The 12,553-nt window shown below is 40.3% G+C and overlaps 1 protein-coding gene across 3 annotated transcripts in view; it reads right to left on the minus strand.

Moving 5' to 3' along the window:
- TENM4 (teneurin transmembrane protein 4) overlaps positions 1–12,553 on the minus strand; it is a gene marked incomplete at both ends in the record, with an annotated part of 341,202 nt that overhangs the window by 197,332 nt on the left and 131,317 nt on the right. For all 3 annotated transcript variants that reach the window (XM_082278669.1, XM_082278668.1, XM_082278667.1), the window contains 3 exons: positions 3,315–3,550; positions 5,613–5,711; positions 10,585–10,837. In XM_082278669.1, the coding sequence (XP_082134795.1) occupies positions 3,315–3,550; positions 5,613–5,711; positions 10,585–10,837 (588 nt within the window). The remainder of the gene's footprint in view (positions 1–3,314; positions 3,551–5,612; positions 5,712–10,584; positions 10,838–12,553) is intronic.

A 12,553-nucleotide genomic window follows, 5' to 3' on the forward strand; every position in this document is an offset into this window, starting at 1 on the left:
GATCAGTTCTGAGTTGCTCAGAGAGGCCTTCGATTTCAATGGTTTCACCACTGAAATGCTGCAGCCTGATGTACCCCTGCTTTTCTGCTTGGTGCTCTCACCCCACAAGACAAGCTTCTGTGGAACGCATGGGATTTGCATAAGCTGTGTCTGTGCAAAACACTGATGGACACCGCCACCATTGCCTTAGTGTGGTGTCCGAAAAATCCGGAAGAGGGCAACAAGTCAATCAAAATGTGGTTAATTCAAATGAAATCAGCGTCTGGTGTTTAATACAGTCTGTTATATTTTGTTTGTCGTTATCTCTCCAGACCAGTGACTCAGCCCTGTAAAACCTTCAGCTTGATCACAGTGTTGACACATGAGAGCAGCCATTCAGCTGCCACTGACATCTATTTATGTCTTCTCTCCTCTTTTTGAAACAGCCCAGCGAGATAAATGAACCTCAGACTGCTAAATGCCATAAAGACTTACATAAATTAATAGAAACTCTGCCTTTTAGCCTCAAACAAATGATTTAGCAAGTTCTCCAGGTGCATTTCAAAAATGAACTTGCTTCAGCAAAGAATTTCAGAAATGACCAATGCCTTGTTGTTCCATGCAGCTCTGCCTCTCTGCCTGCCCCAGATGGGCACCCACCACACCAGAACTGTGTCTGAGTGTCCATCACACAGAAAGTACCACCCGTAGCAGAGTCTCTTCTGTATGTCTTTAGCTCCATGCTTCTACAGAATGGTAAGGCCTGCAGAAGGCAGTTTTTAATATTTAAAAAGAGGACTGTGACATGCCTGATGCTCTGAGGAACATCCTGAAGGCCTAGATATCACTCTGAAGTATTTCCATTAACTGATCAGTGTACAAAAAACAGACTAAATGTCAAGCTGCTGCCATGGGACCCAACCCAAAGTCCATGCACTTAAAGGGAAGCCCTTCCAATGACCTCAGTTTGCTATGGAGGATGATATTGTCATTAAAAAGATAACTTCTGTGGTTGTTTTAACTAACAAGAGCAAGTGGAAAGCAGTCAAGTTCCCAACACTCACGGACTGTTATACAAATTAGACCTTATACTCATGACTAAGTTATATCTTACCACTCAGCTTGTCCACATGGCACCAAAAATAACAAGGTACTGCTTACACGAGAAAAGGTATCTCTAAGAAAATGCAACTATGCAACTACAGGGGTGAAAAAACCCCAACAAATTGGAGGAAAAACAGTAATTTGTTTGCAAACAGACCAGGTTACTTAGAATAATAAACAAGTTCCTGTTAAGAACTGCATAGTTTATATCAAAATGCAAAATGTCTCAGTTTAACTTAGTGAAAGTACAAACATTTTGACTCCCTGATTAATTTCTTTTCTTTTGGGTTAGGTGATACAATTCTCATCTGCAACTTGACAGGATGTAAAAAATAATTACAAATGAAAAGGTTATTCATAATTTTTAAATGAGTTAATTAGTAAACCCCGCCAGAGTCACTCATTACAGTAATTAATAATTGATTATACTTGAAATTAAACACAATTTTTCATCAAAATCTAATTAAATATCTGCCTTTTTGCTCGTTGATTAGAACACTGGGTCTGGTAGACACAATCTTTGCTAAATATGTTTATGCCGAACTGAACCATTAGATTTGATTTTTAATAATTGGTAGTTCCTTTAGAAATTAATAATTATGACCCGTAATTACAGTGGTTCAACCTGCTCAGCATTTCTGGCACCTTGCCAGCCATCCGTGGCATGTGGCAAATGGCAGCAACTTCACCTGAATGGAGAGGATAAAAAGGATGGGAAGGCACTCAATGGACCTTCCCTTTAACAACATTAACTGTGGTTTTAAGCACGAGTGTGATCTTTTGTGAACTCTGAGACAGGGTTCAGAGTTGGAGAATGGCAAACCAAACTCCTCTCCATCTATCAACCAGCACACACCTCTTTCTCCAGAATGAACAGGCACCGCTATGCTGAGCTGAAATGATTCTCCTCTGACACACTGAGATAATGTCCAAAGGAACCATGTTCAGGGCATAAGGAGAATACCAGACAAATGAGAAAGGCGAGTCCAAATGTACATAGCAAATGATGAAAACTGACTGCATATTTCATCAAACTGCTGCTGATTTAATGTTGGTTAATTAATTATTCCTGTTCCTCTTACAGCAGACATAAAAGTGACCAGAGTATGATGCAAGGCAGAAGTGGAAAAGTATCAGTCATTAAAGAAGTGTATATAAAAAGAACACAGTAAATGCAATCCTTTGTGGTGGTGCTAATTATATTCATGCGAAATGAAAGCAAAATCTTTCGATCCAGACTAAGATTTGTAATTCTAACCACAACCTTTTACAGATCATTAGCTCATTAGCGTACAGGAAGTCACAGCAAAATCAAAAAGACTCATTTGTGCCGTGAGAAATGGGCTTTTTTACCCATGATCACATCTAAAAGTGTCTGACAACTGGAGTTTGCACCACGGACAGTTTAACATAGAAGTCTAGGAATGGACTTTTCTAAGACATTTATAACACACATATCAAATAGAACTGAAGAAAAAGTAATGGTAGCATTCCAACTTCACAGGCTTAAAAATACAATTTTCACTTCCAGCAGTTCAATTACTTTTGCAACATACACCAAGAACACTTTTTTGCAATGAACACTGACAAGCCTCATAAACCAAAGAAATTCAGATCATGCACAGTTCAAGAAAAATCCACTGCTTTTCCACCAAAGAAGCAAATTTCACCACACCCCTTCCTCTAAAAAGGCTCTGCTGAACCACAATCTAAACCCAGTCCTCCTCCATCCTTCTGGTGACACTGTGAACTTCAATATAATTGGTTACATATCACTGAAATGAGTGTGTCACCAAACAATAGAATTAAACCACATTTTTGTGTATCAGAATCTTGGTTCTGACCCTGTTCCATCAAAGTCAAAACCAACAGACCTGGAAGTGACTGGGATTGGGACGTGGACTTCACCACCTGTTTTAATGGGATGCTTAGAGAAAACCTGGTGGCTTTGCCTCACTCCAGGTACACTTTCCTGTGCAGAATGTAAACAGTCCATGACTTTGAAGGGAGTACAACTCCCTCATATGACTCATGTTTTACTAAGCCCTTCTGGCTTTATGACAGGTGTTAAGCTCCCTACCACAACACTGCAACACAAACAAGTCAACAGATGCCTTATTTCCCCATCACTTTGTACCAGTCTTGACTCTCTGTTTCCCAAACATTAGCACTATGGGAGGGTTTGAAGAGAAGTGAAATGAAAAGAAGAAAAACAACAGCAACAAGCTTACCTATGAAATAGGCCAGCAGGATCACCAGCGTGACTGAGATGACAATGGCACTCAGAGCAGCACATTTCCAGTTACAGTACTTATAGGGCTTCTTCAGGTTAAAGGCAGGCCTAGAAAAGGTACTTCTGGGAAGGGGCCTAGGGGGAGGTGAGTACACAGTGCTGGACGTCAGGGGATATCCCGGCGACGTTGTACAAAAAAGGGGAGAAGTGCCTCCAGGTTTGAACAGGAAGTGCCTGAGGGAAGAAAGACCAACAGCAAGTGACTCCTCACACAAATTGATGCTGAGGAAGACGTGGGGTGGGAGCATGGCGACTGCTGCCAGGACGAGGAAAGCAGCTCCACACAATGCTGGCTACTGACATGGATGGCATGCACAAAAGAGAAGAATAAAAATCAAAGGCAAGTCACACAGAGTAAAAGAAAACAAAACCAAACAAAAAAATCACAGTGCCAACAATGCCACAGAGAACTCTTGAAGGGCAGGAGTCCCTTCTGTGGAAGAGATGGCGTTAAGAGTGAGATGAATACCCCAAGCACAGCTACGACAGACTGGTGGCACGGGCAGAACCAGGAGCCTGCTCGCACTCCCACAGAAATGCCCTACAGAGGCTGAAGAGGCGCGGAGGTCGGATTAAAGAAGGGAGGGCGTTTATCAATTTACTGATCACTGCATGAGAGCGTTTTTTGTGTGGCATCGGTGAATGGAGATGGGGAAGAGGAGCTTAAGCCATTCCATAGCACCCAAACTGTCACAGAGGGGAATATTCACACTGTCCCCATCCAGCAAATTTAAGTGTCGGACAATGGCGTGGCTAAAAGCATCAAAGTCCTATGTACTGCCAGTGGGGAAAGGCACCCGCTTCCAAAAAGCAGTCCAGAGCACCTTGGATTGAAGCCTACCTTTAAAAAAGTGTGAATTACTGTAAAAGGCAACAGCATTTCCTGTCCAGTGACACATTGGGAGGCACCATATTTTGCCCATTATGACAAACGCAGCCTGAGAGCCAGCCTATGAGCACCTCAGGTGAGACTCATGGAAGTCAGCACAAAAAGAACACACTGAAGCCCATGAGTTCCTGAAATGAAATGTCCCAATGGGACTTCTGTCCACAGGAGTACTAAATGAAAAGCCTGATTTTGGTGGGACATCATGACATACAAGGCATTCAAATTCTGGGAATGAAACCTGGGAAATGGAGCGGACTAATCTACCACCATGCTGATGCAAAACAAAAATGCAGCTTGTGAGGAGTGAGAAACAGCCCCAGCACCCTTTGCATATCCTGCCATGGCTTGTGGGCCAGATTTGCAGCCAGAGTAAATGTAATCAGCATGGATTCATGGGAGTCAGTCAAGCCAGTGGCTAATACCAGATGAAGAGGTGATTGCTTTCCCCATGTAGTTACTTGTGCAGTTACAGGGGGAAATGTCATATTTGGAAACATCACAGTGCAGAAAAGCCACCAATTCGTGCAGTTAAATGTAACATATAATTATCCAAAAGAGGTGTCTGCAGTACTACAGCCACGCTTCTATTGATACTCTAAGCATGACTGCTGAGTATTAGAGAAAGATCCTTTATTTCCACTTATGCTCTACATAAAAAAAAATAATTTTTACAAGTCAGATACTATACCATGTTTTGAAAAGAATTTAGACAGAGACGTATCTGTTCTGAGCAAAGAGGTACCTGCAGTGTTCAAGTACACCAATAAGCTCTTGTGTGAATGACGGCTACCAAATCAGGAGCAGCCAACACAAGATTCAACAGTTTTGGCACTGAGTATCAAGTTAAAAGCTGATTGTAACTTAAAAGTTGTGATTAAAATTTGCGTAAAGATGCCAGAATGGGTGGTTAAGTCAGACTCCAAGGCTTGGCTTACATACACCACTAGCAGACTCTTGTCAGATAAGGTATGTGGAAGACATCAGTTTAAAAATGAAGTGTCAGGCTGTCAGCACAACTATGGTTTCAGATTTTTACGAAAATTAAATTAATTTTAGTTAATATGGGACTCTAAATTGCTGTAGGTACTTCTTACGTATGAAATGACTTTCAAAACAACAAGGAGACAAAAAGCAAATTGCATGCAGTGGCTCACTAGCATATTAATGAGTTTGCCATTAATATGTACAGGACACAACGCTCCAAGCCCCAGAAATTAATTTTTTAAAGCCATTGGAAGAGGTCAGCAATGTTGTTGCCCTTAAACATCACTGATATGACCAAATGCTTTCATGCAAGGATCATAATGACTGTACAGTAAACAGGAAGACCACGTAAGTGTCACATACCCATCATTGTAAGCACCGTCATGTCGGGAGGAGGTGAGAATGTCCATCTCAATGAGGTTGTCCTGCAATGTCTCTAGGAATGTCTGCTTTGCTATGTTTCTACATACATATGGAAACATGAATGAAGCCAGTGAGTCATGCATATATGAAGTGTGATCTTATAAACCACAATGGTTATAGTGCAGTTGTGCATGGAATTAGAATGATGGACCATATATTTATATGTATAAGATGCTACACATATACATATATAGCTTTTAAAAATGTTCACTTCTTTATATATACACTATATATATGCATATACACACATATAAGCACACACGCCCATGTGCATGTATAGAAAAAGTTGATGTCTTTGTTCATTGCACATTATTCATTGCCAGTGACATGTGAAACCTTCTGAACTCCTGGATCCAAAGGACTAGATTTCAATCCAGCCCAGCTGTAATCTGGCTATACTCCTGCATCTTTATTACTGTTACTCTGAAAAGGCACACCACAGTATCTATATCCCACTGTGGCCAGACCTTGGATTTCCAGCAAAAATCTGCCACATCTTTGCTTTAGTTTCAGTTTTGGATTTGAGAACTTTTTAGTTTCCAATTTGATTAATTTGTTTTCCTTTGTGGAATAATAACGCACTATTTAGAGTAAAATGTAAATTTTCAAAATGTAGATTTTGCTCAATATGAATATTCCACATTAAAGTCTCTTGGTGACAAGCAGACAGAAGCTAGAAACAGGTTAAGCTGTAACCCAAATTCCAACACCAGAGTACTGGCTATAATCTGGATAATACAGGCAATAAGCAAGATACTCAGGGCCCACACATGCAAATGCCTGGGATTAACCCTGCACACAGTAGCAGCATTTTGCAGTATCTGTCCTCCCGGCATGTTCTTTTATGAGTCACATTTTGACCTATAAATGCTAAACTGTTTTGTACTTTTTGAGGGGAATAGCAGGAACAAAAAGAACTAATTCAGAGGCACAGCTGGGAACAAACTGTGTCTTTCTCGCCTTTGGGCTTGTTTCTCAAGACCTGGCAAAAGAACATTCTTCCCATGTTTTTTAAAACAAAATACAAAGTCCTGGTTTTTCCCATGTCTGTTTTCAGCAATAAAACTGAATTTAAGCCTGAATGTGAATAAATCCTCTGGCAAAAACTAGTAAAAGAAACATAACAGCATTGTCACACTTTATCACTTATGCAGGATTAAGAGCTTAGAGGGTGTAAGTGACATGAACTCAAACAAGAACTCCTGTCAAAGAAACTGGATTCAGGTAACATGCTAAACCAAGAGAAACCAGCCCTGCCACATTATACAAATCTTGAAACTGTTTCTTCTAAGATGTTCTCAAACCTAGTTTTCATTTCTACTTCCTCCTCTTTCTGCTGCTAATGCCAGCACTCGTTTAGCTCAACTCCCTGCTTTTGGAGGCCTTTCGGCTGCTTTGACAGAACAGATCTACTCCTTGATCTGAATGAAAGTGAAGTGACTCCTATTCATAGCTTTGGGTAAAGTGGATCAACATGCATGAGCTGTGTGCCATAGCACTTGAGACATCAATCCATCCCCAAGTGTTTGCAGCTTCCTCACATTCCCTGGGAATGCAGGAAAGACTGGATGTTGAGTTCAATGCAAAAAGAAGCAACATATGGGCATGCACTGGGCATTTAATGGGTAAGAGGCAAGGCATCTAGCAACACACCAATCAATAAAAGTTCATCAGCAGTTAAAATCCATGTCAAACTGTTTTCATGAATTTCAGTTGTGGATTGTCAATAAAACAGAAGAGGGGAGGGTTATATAATCTCATAATGTATGCATTTGCAACAGAAAGGTCGCTGGGTCACCTGAGGGACTGATGCATGACTGTCCTCCTCATGGAAGGCTCACAGATGTGCTCCCTTGGAGATTACCTGTAAATCGCTGCCTAGTTACAAAACACTCTCCCTTCTCATTAACAGTAGTGGTGGCAGAAATCTGACCTTACATGATTAGCATGTGAAATTTCCTGGGAATGAAAGTCTCCTGAAAACTGTTGGTTTGTCAGCTAAAGGTCCATCTAGTTGGCACTTATTTGCTCCCACAAGGTCAAGTGTAAAGGAACAGAAAGGAGGCCACAGAAGAAAGAAGACTGAGGAATAAATATGGGGGGAACTGACTTACCTGTCAGGAGTGACTGCTGAGCAAAGATCTTCTCATCACAACCTTGATAATACATGGCTTTTAAAGCAACAAAAAAGGGAGCAGACAGGAAAAGAAAGAGGAGAAAGGAGAAACAGAGAAAAGGGAGTAAAGGGAAACTAATGAAAAGGAGGGAGAGAAGAGGGGGGGCTCTTCCTCTTGCAACATACAAAATTCTCAGATATGCTCATCCTGTCAGTTGTATAATTGTGCTACACACGTCTGCCTGCCTTTGCACTATGGTTTGGAAATTTCCAGGCAGGGATAAACCATTCCAAATTCCCAATTGTGAAAACTGCCTGGAGTCCATGGCAGTCAGAATCAAGCCACTTCAAATTCTGGTTAAATTCTGTAACTGTAGGCATATTTCACAGCCTGTGACAATCCTCATTTAAAAGATTCAGCTTTTTTCTTCTTGTGTTCTCTCTCTGTTGATTAAAAAAAAAAAAAAAAGGCAATACAATTCCATTTTTGACATGAGATAACTATAATCTCCTAACTTCAAAAGCCTTTATTCTTGGATTAATGTCTCTTGGCCAGGATTTATAATTCTACTTATTGGACATTTTATTCTCTTAGGTGATGGTCTTTTTTTTTTTTTTTTTTTTTTTTGGGTTCTAAAAATCTTTGCAGTGGAGAAGATGGGGAAGAGCAATTTCATGGAAGAGGGTGAATTGGGCATCCAAGTTTGCTAAACAGCCCTGAAGCCTTGTCTTTTATGTCTACACAATTCCCACTGAAGGAAATGGAAGACCTCTGCGTGCCAGAAGAGCTGACTGTCAGAGTGGAGATTAGTCACAGATATACTGATCATCTATGCAGCTCAGCCTCCTCTTTTTATGACACCACTGTAACACATTTTATTTTCTTAATGTTGTAAGAGTGAAGGAACAGTCAGTAGTGTTCATTTGCTGTTGGCACAAAATTACACTTTATGTTCCAACATGCTTGTTGTGAAAAGGAACACTGGGCAAAATTACGCCATTTCAACCACTGCTTCAAAAGCCCCAACATCAGTCTTGAAATGAGCTGTTTTCTACCAAATTAATAAAATGGTTAGACTGAGGAACAAGTACAAATGTCACTGATCCGTGATGCTAGTGAAATTATCAAATCATGCAGAAAGAACTCTTCATGCAGGTAGACCTCAACTTCCAGTCTGATTAACAGCAATAATGTGACCAATCCAACCTGTGACAAGAGCAGTCTGATTCAGATCTTGAAAAATTTTAATCCACAATAATTTCACAGAGAAGAAATGAGGACAGCCTTTCAGGTTTTGCACTACTAAAACAGTATATTATCTCTTCTACAAAGAATTCACGACCTGGCTAGGAAAAGGCACAGGGCTTCCTTCAGAATTACAGAGGATTATCACAAAAGGGCTGCAGGAGTGGGTCCTAAGTATTTTTTAATGTAATTTTAATAAGAAATATCACATAAATGCTTGGGTATTTGTGCTTGAGAATTACTAACACAATATAATTACTGAAACTGTTGCCAAATCACACTTGCATTACTTGCTTATAATTTTGTCTTAATCTTTTGGATCCAGCTTCTTAGTTGAGTCTTTTTAATCAAGCAGTCACAGAGAAATTAATTATCTTTAAATGCCATAAAATGTGATATTGAGGTTGTTTTGGAGATTTCAAAGGACCAGCTCATTCTCAAAAAGATTGACAGATGTGCTCATTTTTAAAAAAAAACATTCTCTTAGCAGAAGTTGGCAAAACTGGGTACAATTTGTCCCAGGGTACAGCTATTGCTGCTCTCAGTGAGATTCCCACAGGCAGTGATGTGACAAATTTGGGCCCTGTCTCAGTTTTCCGTTATTTTATGTTTTTTGCTGTCTAAAATCTTGTTGGTTTGAGAAGGCTAGACAAATGAAGGAACAAAGACAGCTGAGCAAGTGCACTGCATTTTAGGCTTGGAAGACTTCTGTCCAGATTGAAAAAGACACCATCTATGGGGGCTAATGACTCCAGCATCCCCAGTGGCCGCTCACTAGCAAAGGAATAGGTGAAGCAAAACCTCTGGAGAAAGCAACTGGGACCGCAAGTAGATGCACTCACCATCAGATGGGAGGACTGAGGCTGAGGAAGTATGAGAGCTCTCTTTTCCAGAACCTACACAGAACCTGAACAAAGCTATGAACTAGAACAACTTGGTACATGCTTGTCACACCCTTCACATGTCGCACAGGTGGAAAATAATTTGAGAGCTAAATGGAAACACCATTAACTGACTGATGCCCTGCCATCCAGTGTTTCATGCTTGCTGGAGCAATGTTGAAAAAGTCAGCAGCTGACCTCTCCTCATTAGGTGAAACAGGATCAACCTTTCCTGAATGATGTACTACGAAAGTACTGCTTGATGAGGCACAGCTACAAGGCTAAATCTTTTCAATATACTGACTGATTTCAGTTTTTTAAATAGGATATTGATTTATCCTACCACATAGAAAGAAAAGACATTAAAGGAAAATACAGGAAAGAAAACCAAGAACATTTTAATCTATGATCCTGATTCCAATTTTAAATGAGGAAAATAACCTTATGAGCAGCTGGTAAAGACAACATTTTTACTTTATGAAAGAAGAGCAATTTCCTCTTCTCCTAGTCCAAATAAAAAGACACAAGGAATAATAAATACAACGCAAAATGCGTAAGTCAAACACTAGTTCACAAACTAGGTGGTTAGCTATGCAGATGTGTGTATTTTCCATAATATCCTGAGCACACACAGTCAGAACATTGTAAGTACTAAAGAAAGTGACCTACCTTGTCTCCAGTGGGATGTTACTGTTGAGTAACCAGTTGTCCTGAGCATGGGCTGGCTCTTGAGTAGTGGCTGGTTGTTCTCCAGAAAGAGAGTGGTCTGTAGGAGCTGGGCTGGGGTTGCTGCGTGGAGTGAAGTTCCCTCTGTTCAGGGAATTGATGGAGGCCGCGTGATGCTGATTTGGGGTGTGAGCATGTGATATTGGAGGTGGTGGAGTTCGAAGTCTTGAATGATTTTGAAGATTTGGAGGATGCTCTAAAACATAAGTAAAATACTTCTAAGGCTCATGATTTGAGTGTTCATTTATGTGCAGACAGTTCTAAAAAGTATGAAGGCTGGTGCCACATATCCCAGATGAAACTCAAAAGGGTAAAACAGCCTTGTTCCATATGTTCTAATGACACAGCATTGATCCCTGAGCCAGCTACAAAAATAGTTCAGTCTCATGCACAAAAGTTATGAAAGTTTAAAGCACTGCAGAAAGGCTGTCCTGACAGCCAAGTTAACTCCGATAAACAACTGCAGGTTGCAAACTGCAATCTATCTGTGGCACTGATTTGTGATATAGCATGAAAAATACAAGCAGTCTGGATAGATAACACGTTAGAGCCATTTTATGATGGAAATACAGCTCCCAGAGAAATTTGTTCTGCTCGTTTTGCCTCAGAACTTTCAATAGTTAAGTTAACAAGAAGACTGAGACTTGGTTTAGGGAAAGCCATGAAAGCGTGTCAGGATTATACAGTTTTAACAAAATCCAATAGTTTGTACTGTTAGAAACATAGTCAAACTGAGTAAAAAATGCATGCAATGTAAAAAACCGAGGTGTCAGGAAAATGGAACAACATACAGTGAAGAAAGATGTAAAGGTCACTGATATGGCTACTTTGAGTAAAACTCCAAGTATTTCTTAGGGAAAAGACTGAAGAAGGCAGACTGAGGAAGACAAGCACCTAGGAAAGATGAATCTAGGGCTGATTATAGCTGTATTTTTACTTTTTTTAGCTAATCATAATGCATTTTTTTCATGGTTTTTTTGGAAATGAAGAAAACTAGATTTGATGGAAATGGAGGGAGACTGACAGTTCAGCACACTGCATATGAGAAACAGGAAACATATAGCTCTCTGCTTTTAGTGGGTTCATGCTCAAAAGTCATTAGTACTGTGCACTGGAACAGGTTACCCAGGGAGGTTGTGGAGTCTCCCTCACTGGAGATATTTGAGAACTGTCTAGACACAATCCTGTGCCATGTGCTCTGGGATGACCCTGATGGAGCAGGAGGTTTGGACCAGATGACTGACTGTGGTCCCTTCCAACCTCACCCATTCTGTGATTTTGTAATACACAATACTTTTGTGATGCCTTATCAGAAAAGAATGCCTATCCTATCAATCTTACCAGACTTCTGTATCATGAGAAATTAACACTCATTTATTCTCTAATTACAGATCTCAGAACTAAATGAACTGTATGGAGTTGTAAATTACAATGAATGGTATCAGACATCTAATGATACTTTTGAAATTTGGATTAGGACTTGGATTTAGGAGAGGAACAGAAAAAGCATTCACAGTATCTCTGTAACTTCTCAGATAGTTAAACACATTAGATAAAACATGAAGATGTGTGACACAGCCATCCTGCCCTTCCTCATCCTGCATTGACTCACACTGCTTCATCATTAACTATGGCTGATTATATCAGAACTTAGGGTGCTTGAGGTGATCTAGCAAAACAATACATGTTAATTACAAGGGTACCATTATTCTGATTGAACATATATTTACCTCTGGCTTTGTCACATTAGAGACGCAACCAGGGGTATATATTCCACTAGTGGTTTTAGGGTCCCAATCCATTTTACCCTAAACCCCCAGAAAGGTCAGATACATACCTACTGGTCTCTCTATTTTATGTCAGTACAACAGAAAACAACAAGCCCGAACAAAGAGGTCTACACTGGTCATCT

Source organism: Coloeus monedula (genome assembly GCF_965178545.1).
Source record: "Coloeus monedula genome assembly, chromosome: 3".
NCBI classification, from domain to species: Eukaryota; Metazoa; Chordata; class Aves; order Passeriformes; family Corvidae; genus Coloeus; species Coloeus monedula.